The 14473-nt window shown below is 43.1% G+C and overlaps 1 protein-coding gene across 1 annotated transcript in view; it reads left to right on the plus strand.

The window, feature by feature from the left end:
• The window catches only part of WLS (Wnt ligand secretion mediator), an 81061-nt gene extending 67752 nt beyond the window's left edge, over nucleotides 1-13309 (plus strand). Inside the window, exon 12 of the mRNA XM_073593767.1 lies at nucleotides 12808-13309. Within this exon, the coding sequence (XP_073449868.1) occupies nucleotides 12808-12917 (110 nt within the window). The 3' untranslated portion in view covers nucleotides 12918-13309. The remainder of the gene's footprint in view (nucleotides 1-12807) is intronic.
• The last annotated feature ends 1164 nt before the right edge of the window (nucleotides 13310-14473 follow it).

Raw genomic sequence — 14473 nt, forward strand, 5'->3', positions numbered from 1 at the left:
CAGATAATTTGTAACATTTCAAGTCCAGACACCCCTATATCAGGTCAAATGGGAAACTACTGATACCCCTTATACCTTCTAGGTAAACTAGACATTGGAGACATGGAATGTTTATATCTGTTTTGAAGGAAATCTAACGCTGAACAATAATATGGATATTTGCAGTCTGTAAAAACTATAGATGCAGAGATATGAATATGTATCACAAAGTGTACCTGGGACATGGTCATAACTGTAGAGACCTCCCAGCAACCAACCTCTAAACAAGATGACCAGACGATTGGTCACTGTCAACACCCCTTTGATCTGACAGAAAAGGGAGCTGCCAAGACCATGGTCAGTTCTCCTTTTACCATCCAAGCAGGAACATCTGCCAAGTTTGAAAACTGATTACCCAGCTCATCGATTGACCTCTGATCAACCCTTGGACATTAATTGCAAGTATTCTTCCTCCCCAATTCTACAATATTTCTTTGTTGCTGTATATTGTCTTTATCTCTTTGAAACGTTCTCTCTCTCTCCCCTGCTAGCATCACTAACACCCCCCCGCCCCCCACCAAGGCTCTTTCTTAGCACACATTCTCACCCCTCAAATACCCCCCCCCCAAATCATCCCTGCTAGCACAAATCCACTCCCCCCCCCCCCCCCCCAGTCCCAATTCCTACCACAATTTCCTCTTCTAGCACACATCAACCCTTCTAGGACAACCCACCAAATCCCCTCTCCTGGCACAAATACTATTTTCCCCGCATCCACACCCCAACCCCCCCCCCCCCCAAGTTTCCCTCCTAGAACAAATCTTACCCCTGACTTCGCCCCCCCCCCCCTTCCCCAGCACAATAGCACAAATACCTCCCCAATCCCCCCACCTAGAAGTAATCATTCTCTCCTCCCCCCTCCTAGCACAAATACTCTCATCCTCACCACAAATATTTATTACTCTATAGTGGCAGCCCATCCACTGTTCTACATACACAGCGCCGGATGCCTGGATTCCAATGGCTGGGTGTGTTTTTTTTTTTTTTGTTTTTTTTTTTAAGCATGTGATTAGAGCCAGCGGCTCAAATTGTTGACTTGGTGGTTCAAGTTCCTTCGCTCCTGCACAGCATTATTTCACCTTAAAGTGATTGTAAAGTCTTGTGGGGTTTTTTTAGGTAAAAATAACAAACATGTTATACTTACCTGCCTTGTTGCAGTGGATTTGCACAGAGCAGCCCGGATCCTCCTCTTCTTGGGTCCCTCTTTGGCTCTCCTGGCCCCTCCCTCCTGTTGAGTGCCCCCACAGCAAGCAACTTGCTATGGGGACACCCAAGCCGAGCTGTAGCTCCGTGTGTCCGTTCAGCTTTCTCTTCTCATTGACTGACTTTGACAACAGCGGGAGCCAATGGCGCCACGCTGCTGTCTCAGCCAATGAAGAGCGGAGTCCCAGGCAGCCGAGACAATCCTACAACATCCCTGAATGACTATGGGGCTCAGGTAAGTATTGGGGGGGGGGCTGAGCTGTTGCATTAAGATAAAAAAACTACCTGCCTTTACAATTACTTTAACCAGTTGCCGACCGCCTCATGCTGATATACGTCAGCAGAATGGCACGGGCAGGCAGAATCACGTACCTGTACGTGATCTGCCTCCCGCGGGCTGGGGGGTCCGGTCGAACCCCCCCCCCCCCCCCCCCGGTGCCCGAGGCGGTCGGCTTCTGACTGGGAGCGTTCAGAGATGAGGGGGAGGCCATCAATTTGTGCCCCCCCCCCCCCTTCGCAATCGCTGCCAGCAAATCGGATCATTCCCCTGCCTCTGCCAGAGGCAGAGGAAATGATGTAATCTCTCCTCGGCTCGGTATTTTCCGTTCCGGTGCCGAGGAGAGAAGACTGCAATGTGAGTGCACCAACACACACACAGTAGAACATGCCAGGCACACAATACACCCCCCTTTACCCCCCGATCACCCCCTAATCACCCCTCCCTCCATCACACTAATACCAAGCAGTTTTTTTTTTTTTTTTTTCTATTTACTGCATTGGTGTCAGTTTGTGACAGTTAGTGTGGTAGGGCAGTTAGCGTTAGCCCCCTTTAGGTCTAGGATAACCCCCCCCCAATAAAGTTTTAACCCCTTGATCACTCCCCGTCGCCAGAGTCGCTAAGCGATCATTTTTCTGATAGCTGTATTAGTGTCACTGGTGACGCTAGTTTGGGAGGTAAATATTTAGGTTCGCCGTTAGCGTTTTATAGCGTCAGGGACCCCCATATACTACCTAATAAAGGTTTTAACCCCTTGATTGCCCCCTAGTTAACCCTTTCACCAGTGATCTCCGTATAACTGTTACGGGTGACGCTGGTTAGTTCGTTTATTTTTTATAGTGTCAGGGCACCCGCCGTTTATTACCGAATAAAGGTTTAGCCCCCTGATCGCCCGGCGGTGATGTACGTCGCCCCAGGCAGCCCAGCCCACCCAAGTGCAGTATCGATCAATCACTGTCACTTACAAAACACTAGACGCATAACTGTAGCGTTCGCAGAGTCAGGTCTGATCCCTGCGATTGCTAACAGTTTTTTTGGTAGCATTTTGGTGAACTGACAAGCACCAGCCCCAGGCAGCGTCAGGTTAGCGCCAGTACCGCTAACACCCACGCACGCACCGTACACCTCCCTTAGTGGTATAGTATCTGAACGGATCAATATCTGATCCGATCAGATCTATACTAGCGTCCCCAGCAGTTTAGGGTTCCCAAAAACGCAGTGTTAGCGGGATCAGCCCAGATACCTGCTAGCGCCTGCGTTTTGCCCCTCCGCCCAGCCCGGCCCAGCCCACCCAAGTGCAGGATCGATCGATCACTGTCACTTACAAAACATTAAACACATAACTGCAGCGTTCGCAGAGTCGGGCCTGATCGCTACGTTTTTTTGGTAGCGTTTTGGTGAACTGGCAAGCACCAGCGGCCTAGTACACCCCGGTCGTAGTCAAACCAGCACTGCAGTAACACTTGGTGACGTGGCGAGTCCCATAAGTGCAGTTCAATCTGGTGAGGTGGCAAGCACAAGTAGTGTCCCGCTGCCACCAAGAAGACAAACACAGGCCCGTCGTGCCCATAATGCCCTTCCTGCTGCATTCGCCAATCCTAATTGGGAACCCACCACTTCTGCAGCGCCCGTACTTCCCCCATTCACATCCCCAACCAAATGCAGTCGGCTGCATGAGAGGCATTTTCTTTATGTCCTCCCGAGTACCCCTACCCAACGAACCCCCTCAAAAAAGATGTTGTGTCTGCAGCAAGCGCGGATATAGGCGTGACACCCGCTATTATTGTCCCTCCTGTCCTGACAATCCTGGTCTTTGCATTGGTGAATGTTTTGAACGCTACCATTCACTAGTTGAGTATTAGCGTAGGGTACAGCATTGCACAGACTAGGCACACTTTCACAGGGTCTCCCAAGATGCCATCGCATTTTGAGAGACCCGAACCTGGAACTGGTTACAGTTATAAAAGTTAGTTACAAAAAAGTGTAAAAAAAAAAAAAAAAAAAAAAATATATATATATATATATAATATATATATATATATATATAATAAAATAAAATGTAAAAAAAGTAGTTGTCGTTTTATTGTTCTCTCTCTCTCTCTCTCTATTCTCTCTCTCTATTGTTCTGCTCTTTTTTTACTGTATTCTATTCTGCATTGTTTTATTGTTATTATGTTTTATCATGCTTGCTTTTCAGGTATGCAATTTTTTATACTTTACCGTTTACTGTGTTTTATTGTTAACCATTTTTTTGTCTTCAGGTACGCCATTCACGACTTTGAGTGGTTATACCAGAATGATGCCTGCAGGTTTAGGTATCGTCTTGGTATCATTCTTTTCAGCCAGCGGTCGGCTTTCATGTAAAAGCAATCCTAGCAGCTAATTAGCCTCTAGGATGCTTTTACAAGCAGTGGGAGGGAATACCCCCACCGTCTTCCGTGTTTTTCTCTGGCTCTCCTGTCTCAACAGGGAACCTGAGAATGCAGCCGGTGATTCAGCCAGCTGACCATAGAGCTAATCAGAGACCAGAGTGGCTCCAAACATCTCTATGGCCTAAGAAACCGGAAGCTACGAGCATTTCATGACTTAGATTTCGCCGGATATAAACAGCGCCATTGGGAAATTGGGAAAGCATTTTATCACACCGATCTTGGTGTGGTCAGATGCTTTGAGGGCAGAGGAGAGATCTAGGGTCTAATAGACCCCAATTTTTTTTAAAAAGAGTACCTGTCACTACCTATTGCTATCATAGGGGATATTTACATTCCCTGAGATAACAATAAAAATGATTTAAAAAAAAATGAAAGGAGCAGTTTAAAAATAAGATAAAAAAGAAAAAAAAAAAAAAAAAAAGCACCCCTGTCCCCCCCTGCTCTCGCGCTAAGGCGAACGCAAGTGTTGGTCTGGCGTCAAATGTAAACAGCAATTGCACCATGCATGTGAGGTATCACCGCAAAGGTCAGATCGAGGGCAGTAATTTTAGCAGTAGACCTCCTCTGTAAATCTAAAGTGGTAACCTGTAAAGGCTTTTAAAGGCTTTTAAAAATGTATTTATTTTGTTGCCACTGCACGTTTGTACGCAATTTTAAAGCATGTCATGTTTGGTATCCATGTACTCGGCCTAAGATCATCTTTTTTATTTCCTCAAACATTTGGGCAATATAGTGTGTTTTAGTGCATTAAAATTTTAAAAAGTGCGTTTTTTCCCCAAAAAATGCGTTTGAAAAATCGCTGCGCAAATACTGTGTGGAAAAAAAAAAAGAAACACCAAACATTTTAATCTGTAGGGCATTTGCTTTAAAAAAATGTTTGGGGGTTCAAAGTAATTTTCTTGCAAAAAAAAAAAAAAGTTTTTTTCATGTAAACAAAAAGTGTCAGAAAGGGCTTTGTCTTCAAGTGGTTAGAGGAGTGGGTGATGTGCGACATAAGCTTCTAAAAGTTGTGTATAAAATGCCAGGACAGTTCAAACCCCCCCCCAAATGACCCCATTTTGGAAAGTAGACACCCCAAGCTATTTGCTGAGAGGCATGTCGAGTCCATGGAATATTTTATATTGTGACACAAGTTGTGGGAAAGAGACAAATTTTTTTTTTTTTTTTTTTTTGTTTTGCACAAAGTTGTCACTAAATGATATATTGCTCAAACATGCCATGGGAATATGTGAAATTACACCCCAAAATACATTCTGTTGCTTCTCCTGAGTACGGGGATACCACATGTGTGAGACTTTTTGGGAGCCTAGCCACGTACGGGACCCCGAAAACCAAGCACCGCCTTCAGGCTTTCTAAGGGCGTAAATTTTTGATTTCACTCTTCACTGCCTATCACAGTTTCGGAGGCCATGGAATGCCCAGGTGGCACAAAAACCCCCCAAATTACCCTATTTTGGAAAGTAGACACCCCAAGCTATTTGCCGAGAGGTATAGTGAGTATTTTGCAGACCTTACTTTTTGTCACAAAGTTTTGAAAATTGAAAAAAGAAAAAAAAAATGTTTTTTCTTGTCTTTCTTCATTTTCAAAAACAAATGAGAGCTGCAAAATACTCACCATGCCTCTCAGCAAATAGCTTGGGGTGTCTACTTTCCAAAATGGGGTCATTTGGGGGGGGTTTGTGCCACCTGGGCATTCCATGGCCTCCGAAACTGTGATAGGCAGTGAAGAGTGAAATCAAAAATGTACACCCTTAGAAATCCTGAAGGCTGTGATTGGTTTTCGGGGCCCCGTATGCGGCTAGGCTCCCAAAAAGTCCCACACATGTGGTATCCCCATACTCAGGAGAAGTAGCTGAATGTATTTTGGGGTGCAATTCCACATATGCCCATGGCCTGTGTGAGCAATATATCATTTAGTGACAACTTTTTGTAATTTTTTTTTTTTTTTGTCATTATTCAATCACTTGGGACAAAAAAAATGAATATTCAATGGGCTCAACATGCCTCTCAGCAATTTCCTTGGGGTGTCTACTTTCCAAAATGGGGTCATTTGGGGGGGGTTTGTACTGCCCTGCCATTTTAGCACCTCAAGAAATGACATAGGCAGTCATAAACTAAAAGCTGTGTAAATTCCAGAAAATGTATCCTAGCTTTAGACGCTATGACTTTTGCGCAAACCAATAAATATACACTTATTGACATTTTTTTTTACCAAAGACATGTGGCCGAATACATTTTGGCTTAAATGTATGACTAAAATTGAGTTTATTGGATTTTTTTTATAACAAAAAGTAGAAAATATCATTATTTTTTTCAAAATTTTCAGTCTTTTTCCGCTTATAGCGCAAAAAATAAAAAACACAGAGGTGATCAAATACCATCAAAAGAAAGCTCTATTTGTGGGAAGAAAAGGACGCAAATTTCGTTTGGGTACAGCATTGCATGACCGCGCAATTAGCAGTTAAAACGACGCAGTGCCAAATTGTAAAAAGTGCTCTGGTTAGAAAGGGGGTAAATCCTTCCGGGGCTGAAGTGGTTAAAGGGATTTTAAACCCTCGTTTTTGTTTTCTTTTTTTTTTTTTTTATTGATCCTAGCGTTATTACTAATTAAATTACAAAAACGAGTATACAATGTTCATTATGGATTTAGCAAAAATATAAATTTCTTACTCAATATTTTCTCCCTCCTGTTGTGGCGGTTGCCATCATGATTGTGGGCATGTGAATCCCAATCGATATCTCTTCCTGGATTAGCTTTGGAGAAGAGGTGCATGCTGGGTAACTTTACCCAGCATGCACCTCCTGATCTCGTGCATGTGCGATTCACCGGCGGCCGTAGCGCCGATTGTTTATAAAGTTGCCATAACAATGGGCGGCAATGGAGGAAGGTCCCACCCCGTTGTTATGGCAAGATAAACACATCTCGGTGCTGTGATCCGTCTTCAATCGCGTCATTTCCTGTTAGGAAATAATGCGATTTTTGATCACAGTACTGCCCACAGACTCCTGGGAAATGATTTTCCCAGGAGCATAGGCGAGGGAGGACGTGACGAGGAGCAAGTTTTTGGTAAGTATAAAAAAAAAAAAATTCCACCAAATGTTTTTTATAGGTTAAAAGGAGTCTTTTAGTGGGAAAAAAAAATTCAGGGTGGAACTCTGCTTTAATGCATCCTATGCATTAAGGTGAAAAAACTTCTAACCCCCCCACCCCAGTTTTACTCAGCTGAGCCTGTTCATTCCCTCAGCGGAGACGCGCTTACCCTCTCTGCCCGGGATTCTCGGCTCTTGATTCGATAGATTGATAGCAGCACAGCCGTTGGCTCCCGCTGCTGTCAATCAAATCCAATGACGCGGGGCCGAGTCCGGCATTCTGTGTCTATGCGCGTAAATGCTGGACTCAGGAGCACGCCCACAAGGTAACCTCCCCACCCCCCGGGTGATCGTTTCTCCCAGGGGGTTTACCGATGCGAGGAGGAGCCACGGGTGCCGCCGGGGGACCCCAGAAGACCAGGTTCAGGGCCACACTGTACAAAACGAACTGCACAGTGGAGGTATTTAAAAAAAAAAAAAAAAAAAAAAGGAAGGTTCACAATTACTTTAACTTTAGTTATAGTTAGGAGTTAGGAGGACCTTTGACAGGTTTTTAAATGTTGTCTGTGATAGGCTGCAAAGAGAGTGTTCCAGGATTCCCCTCCCCAGTAGGTGAGGTCCTGCAATCCACAGCTGTAATGAAAGGATAAAAAACGGACTACACCAAACTCAACTGGAATGTGAGTCAAGCAGATTCAAGTTTAAAGTACATCTAAACCCAATCATTAAAATCTCATATGAATTTTCAAAAATTAATTTCAAAAGTTGATTTAAATTTTTCTAAATGCTCTACTTTGAATAAAATAATACCTGATGAGCCTTTCATGAAGCTCTTTGTTCAGCCACTGGGGATTAAAATTTAGATTCCTACCACTTCCACCAGCTCATTCCCCACAGTTACAACCTTTTGTACCACCTGCCCCACCCTATTAGATTGTAAGCTCTTCTGAGCAGTGCCCTCTTAATCTTCTTGTATTTTATTGTATTATAACTGTATTGTCTCCCTTTTATATTGTAAAGCGCTGCGTAAACTGTTGGTGCTATATAAATCCTGAATAATAATAATAATAGAGGCTGTAGTTGCACAACATTTGCAAATACACTATATTACCAAAAGTACTGGGATACCTGCTTTTACACGCACATGAACTTTAATGGCTTCTTCGTCCATAGGGTTCAATATTGAGTTTGTCCGCCCTTTGCAGCTATAACAGATTCAACTCTTCTGGGAAGGCACTCATTTGTGAAAGAGAAGGCCTGGCTCGCAGTCTGCGCTCTAATTCATCCCAAAGGTGTTTTATCGGGTTGAATTCAGGACTGTTCAGGTCAGTCCAGTTTCTCTACCGCAAACTTGCTCATCCATGTCTTTATGGCTTTTGCTTTGTGCACTGTTCCAAATCATTTAGTGGAGGGGGGATTATGGTGTGGGGTTGTTTTTCAGGGGTTGGCCCCTTAGTTCCAGTGAAGGGAACTCTTAAGGCGTCAGCATACCAAGACATCTTGGACAGCTTTGTGCTCCCAACTTTGTGGGAACAGTTTGTGGATGTTCCTGTTCCAAAGACATGGATGAGCAAGTTTGGGGTGGGGGGAACTTGACTGGCCTGCACAGAGTCCTGACCTCAACCAGACCAAACACCTTTGGGATGAATTAGAGCAGAGGCTGCGAGCCAGGCCTTCTTGTCCATCATCAGTGCCTGACCTCACAAATGCGCTTCTGGAAGAATGGTCAAACATTCCCATAGACACACTCCTAAACCTTGTGGACGGCCTTCCCAGAAGAGTTGAAGCTTTTACAGCTGCAAAGGGTGGGCCAACTCAATATCGAACCCTATGGACTAAGACTGGGATGCTAATAAAGTTCATGTGCATTTTTTAAAGGCAGGTGTGCCAATACTTTTGGTCATATAGTGTATATGTGGAAGCTGCACTGCCTCATCAAGGCCCCTCTGTGAAGTTGCGGTCCTAGCTCTAATTTTTGGGAGTCTAATATAGCAATGGATAAATTAAGGGCAGGCAGTCGTAGGCATCCAATGTGTCCCCATTCCAAAAACGTCTGCTTTTTGTCTGTGCTGTGCAAAGCCCTTCCATGTGCATTTTACTTAAAAAGCTGCTTATAAATTTGGTTGGTTGCCATTTTTCAGTCTCGAATGTATTTGTATTTTTTTTCATTTTTTTTTTTTTTTTTTTTGGCCAAAGGAAAGCTAGCTCCTTGGGAAAAAATGGGAGATACACAGGTTATCCCATTGAAGCCTATTGGGGCCAAAAAGGGGTTTAAGCTTGTGGTTCAACGGCACTCAATAGGTACAGTTAAAAGCCATGGGATTTTGGATGTTGAGCATTTTGGAGCTTTGAGCTACAAAACACTTAGGTGTGAGATGGGGTCTGGTGTTTCTAATTTAACCTCTGGGCGCTGGCGCCTCCCAGCCATTTAAAAGGTTAATGATGCTGGAAGGCGGGGTGCGGCATAAGATCACGTGACAGTCACGTGGTCCGAAAACTCCCAATTACAAGGAGCGATCGGGAGCTTTCGGTTAGGCAATGTTAAGTGTGCCGGGTGCACATCTGCATTGAGAGCAATTCACGCAAATATGCGGCTTCTCAGGGCTGAGGACTAGGCGCAGATTTGTGTACGGCCAGCACCAAGGGGTTAATAAAGTGTACGCCTGGCAATAAAAAAAAAAAAAACATTCTTAGTTTTTGATAGAGTGGGGAAGGGTTTTATGCTTCCTTTGGTTGCCCGGTATTCTCCAGCCACATCTTTCTTCACCAGCACTCTTGTCTTCGGATGCCGTTTAAAAGGATAAGTTCACCTTTGGGAACATGTTACATCATGTTCCACCTGTTTTTAGGGGTCATAGAACATGTTCCTGATCTCCCACACGACTACGTCATTCATTCACCGAGTTCTGTGAATTAATGAACTACAGGTACCGACAGCCTTTGCGGCTGTTGGCTTGTAGTACTCGGTGAACTACCAGGGCACTGTTTAGTGCTCTAGGTAGTTCATTGATGCTTCCTGTCATTGTCTAACTGCCTACCCGTATGAGGTACGAGCAGACAGCTTACACTTACAGTCTGCTATCCAGGCTCTTACAAAAGAATGTGCATTTATTTATTTTTTTTTAAAGGCAAACTTATCCTTTAACATTCCCTTTCCAGAATTGAAGTTCTTCCTTTAGATTGTATCACTGGATTCCCACAAATGCACACACATTCATTACAAAGACCATTCCCTTCTGTCAAGTCTTAGCAGAGGGGATGATTCAAGTCACATGAGCAGGAGCCCAAATGCTCATTGAATCCACTCTGTCTCCCTCTCTAGAGGAGTCCTGGTGTAGTTTTGCATTATAGCCTAACTCTTAGAAATGGATGCTCTGCCCTCCTCTTGCCTCTGAGTCCTTTGGGTAGAGGGAGATGCCGTCTTTGTCAGAAGGTGAATAGTCCTCTTCTGGAGTTTGTGACGATGCTCCTCTGGCTGCTATGTTTGAGTTGGCTGCTGTGGTTGAGGAATATTGTCTGGAGTGCCTGGGCCATGATCTCCCCCTTGTGCCCTTGTTAACTCAAGCTTGTGGGTCTCATTTGTGAGGAATAGTGTGGTTATATATTGGTCTCTTGGGGGGGTTTCAGTTCCAAGTTCCTTCCTCTGGAGCACTAGGGTCATCATTGTCCATGGAACATTTTGGTTTTCTTTATGAATGGGTCTTGTTACTCACACGAAATGCGCTTCACTCCTACTCCTTAGGAAAAGCCCCCTCCTATCTTTTGAGAAGTGTCCAGTATAACAGCAGCAGAGGAAGAGCCGCTCCTTTTTCCTTTCCTCCTTTACTGGAGTGGAATGTTGCCAGCAGGTCAGAGCCCAGATCACCAAGAGTGGTCTCTTCATCTAGAGTTTTCTACCATTGGGGGGTTGTCGAAACAGGACCAGGTGGCCTTCTATTGGTAGTGGACAGGTTGGGTGATTTACTAAAACTGGAGTGTGCAAAATCTGGTGTAGCTCTGCATAGAGTCAGCAATCGGAGTCCTACAATCAGCTTCCAGATTTTTTTTTTATCAAAGCTTAACTGAACAAGCTGAAGTTAGAAGCTGATTGGTTATCATGCACAGCTGCACCAGATTCTGAGTGCTCCAATTTTTTTTTTTTTTTAACAAGAACAAGAAAAGTGCTCCAATTTTAGTAAATCTCCCACATTGTGTCCAGGACCAAAACATACACCCACCATACAGGACAAGAGATGTACAACAGTGGAGGAGCCATACCTAGAGAATAAGAGCAGATACTGAAAATTACACCCCGAATAAAGAAACGGCAATGTGCTACTGTGCAGAGTCCATACATACAGAATTAGAATAGATACTAAGACTTAATCCTAACATAGACTGTGCATGAGTCCATGCATACAAAATTATATCCCTGCCCCAGGACTGTAAGGAGATGCAGAACTACTGATATTGGGCTGGAGGTGGTATCAATGGACTACAAGCGTGGTGACCACACTGCACTTGTGCTCCATTGAGATCTATGAGTCCTTCTGTCGTGGTGGAAAATGGGCTTTGTAGTCTTTCCATTTACATCGCCCACACAGCCATATTGAATATAAAAGAATACAGAATGCTGTGGGGAGAAGAAACCCATTAGTCAGGTAAGTGTTGGGGGTAGGGGTTGGCAGTTTAACAGTGAGGTTGGATAGTTTGACCATGTTTAATTCTAAATTTGGGTGCTACATTGACACACAATCACAAACTTGGACTAAACCTTTTATAAATCTGGTCATTGACTTTGAACGAACATTTGTTGATTTTACCATTCAATTTTGAAGTGTGTGGGTGCAACTTGGTGTGGTGGTAGTAACACACATGGAGTCCAGAAGTAATGCAGAAGTCCCTAGACTTCCCTACTCATCTGGAACCTTTATCGACATTACTGTCCCTGACAGACCGGTAAACCAGTCCCTAAGCTGTCCACATGTGAAATACTCACCAAACCCAAGAGGCAGGTTCTTAAATAGACCCTGCCTGACCTAAGATGGCCACCAGAGTCACATGGGCCATCAGGATCCAACTGGATCCAATTTTCCTCTGCACTGCATTGCCGCTGCAGTTGAGCGCCACCTGGAGTGGAGAAAAGAGACTGCACTTGCCAACAAGTGAATGCATTTTCCAAAATGACAGCCACATATACCAGGGGTCTCCAAACTGCGGCCCTTTGCCAGCCTTTATCTGGCCCTTGGGGCACTATTTCTCCCACTGACACCAACAATGGGGCACTATTTTTTCCACCGATACCAATGACGGGATACTATTCCTCCTCCTAATAGGGGCACTACTCCTCCTCTTTGACCACCAACCCTGAGGCCATTATTATTCTCACTGATGCCAAACCTGTGACGTTTTCTGCCCCTGCTAGCCACACTCTGTCCCTAATAAAGTCTGAAGAACAATAGACTGGCCCTTTGTTTGAAAAGTTTGGAGACCCCTGAGATATACTGTTAGTAATTTGTTAAACATTTTCCACCCTTCTCCTTCAAATTTAATCATCAGACGAATGTCCATTTGACTCCACTAATGATTAAAAAAATGAAACAAATGCTCTTACAACTACAAATTTCGACTGAAATTCTACAAACGTATGGCCAGCTTTGGGATAAGAATCTGCATTTATTATATTGGATACATTGTTGTAGGTGATGGACGCCCATAACAAAGGTTATACAATTTACAGAACCTCATTCCATGCTCTGCATAATAATTGCTGCCATTCCTTTGCAGGCAGAGACGGCATGAGCAGCAGGGAAGAGCTACAGTTAACGACAACAATCACGCACGCCGATGGACCGACGGAACTGTACCGACTGGCCGGAAAAGAGTCTCAGGAATAAGTCCCGTCACCCAAGAGTGGGCTTTGATGTAGACATTTTTTTAGTTTCATTACATCCCACTTGAACACTGACAATAAATAGCCTTCCTTACATTTCCCGTATTTATAGCTGGAATGCTCTGTTAGAGGAGTGGGAAAAAATGACTATTTGTAATGTAGCTTTTTTTATACATATACATATATTATACAGATACGTTGGTGAAGAGTGCTCACTTACACTGGTTAAATATTCAGTGTTTTTAGTTTTCCTGCTGCTCAGTCTGTCGACTCAGCGTTCGGTTGTTCTGGTGCTCTAAGGCACGATTGCACTGAGACTCTCAGTATATATAAACATACTGCCTTTCTTCATAAGCAATATCTAATAAGCAATAAAGTGAATTTCTTTTTTTTGTATCTTTTTGTGGTGTTTTGTTAATTGTTGCTGAAAAAACTAGTCAAAGGATGGCTTCGCTCAAGACAACCTGCGTCCCCAAATAGTGTACATAAAATCCCTACCCGTACATGAAAGTATTCGACCATCTCTGGAACTTTTTGTTTCCAAGTTTAAATTTAGTATTATTCTGTAGAAAATTATTTCAAACCCACAAACACATTTTTAGCAGAGACCCCGGAGAATAAAATGGCGATTGTTGCAGTATTTTATGTCACACTGTATTTGCACAGCAGTCTTTCAAACACAATAAAAAAAAAAAAAAAAACTTTAATGAATTAAAAAAAGTTAGCCCAATTTTTTTGTATAATGTAAAAGATGATGTTACGCTGAGTAAATAGATACGTAACATGTCACGCCTTAAAGTTGCGCACGCTTGTGGAATGGCCACAAACTACGGCACTTAAAAATTTTGAAAGCCGACACTTTCAATTTTTTTTACAGGTTATCTGTTTAGAGTTTCAGAGGAGGTCTAGTATTAGAGGTATAGCTGTCGCTCTAACGATCGCGGCGATACCTCACATGTGTGGTTTGAACACTGTTTACATATGCAGGTGCGACTTATGTAAGCGTTCCCTTCTGTACGTGAGCACAAAGAGATGGGGCGCTTTAAAAAAAAAAAAATTGTATTTTACGTTTTAACTTTTTTTATTATTACACTGTCCTTTTTTTTTTTTTTCTTCTTCTTCTTCTCACTTTTATTCCTATTACAAGAAATGTAAACATCCCTTGTAATAGAAATCATCATATACCGTTAAAAGCAAAAAAAAAAAACAACAACATTTTGACACTAAAATTAAGTGTACAAAAAATTAATACCAGTATATAAAAGTATTCAACCTTTTCTGGAAATTTTTGTTTACAAGTTTAAAATTAGTATTTTTTGCTAAAAAAAAAAATACTTGGAACCCCCAAGCATTATATATGGCCATTTTTCAGAGAATATGAATAACACAAAAACTTTTCACTCATGGTTAGTGTTTGGGTGAAGCCATTTATTATGAATCAACTGTGTTTACTCTTTTTAAATCATAATGAAAACAGAACCTACCCAAATGACCCTGATCAAAAGTTTACATACCCTGGTGATTTTGGCCTGATAACATGCACACAAGTTGACACAACGG

Source organism: Aquarana catesbeiana, linkage group LG07 (genome assembly GCF_042186555.1).
Source record: "Aquarana catesbeiana isolate 2022-GZ linkage group LG07, ASM4218655v1, whole genome shotgun sequence".
Classification (NCBI taxonomy): Eukaryota; Metazoa; Chordata; class Amphibia; order Anura; family Ranidae; genus Aquarana; species Aquarana catesbeiana.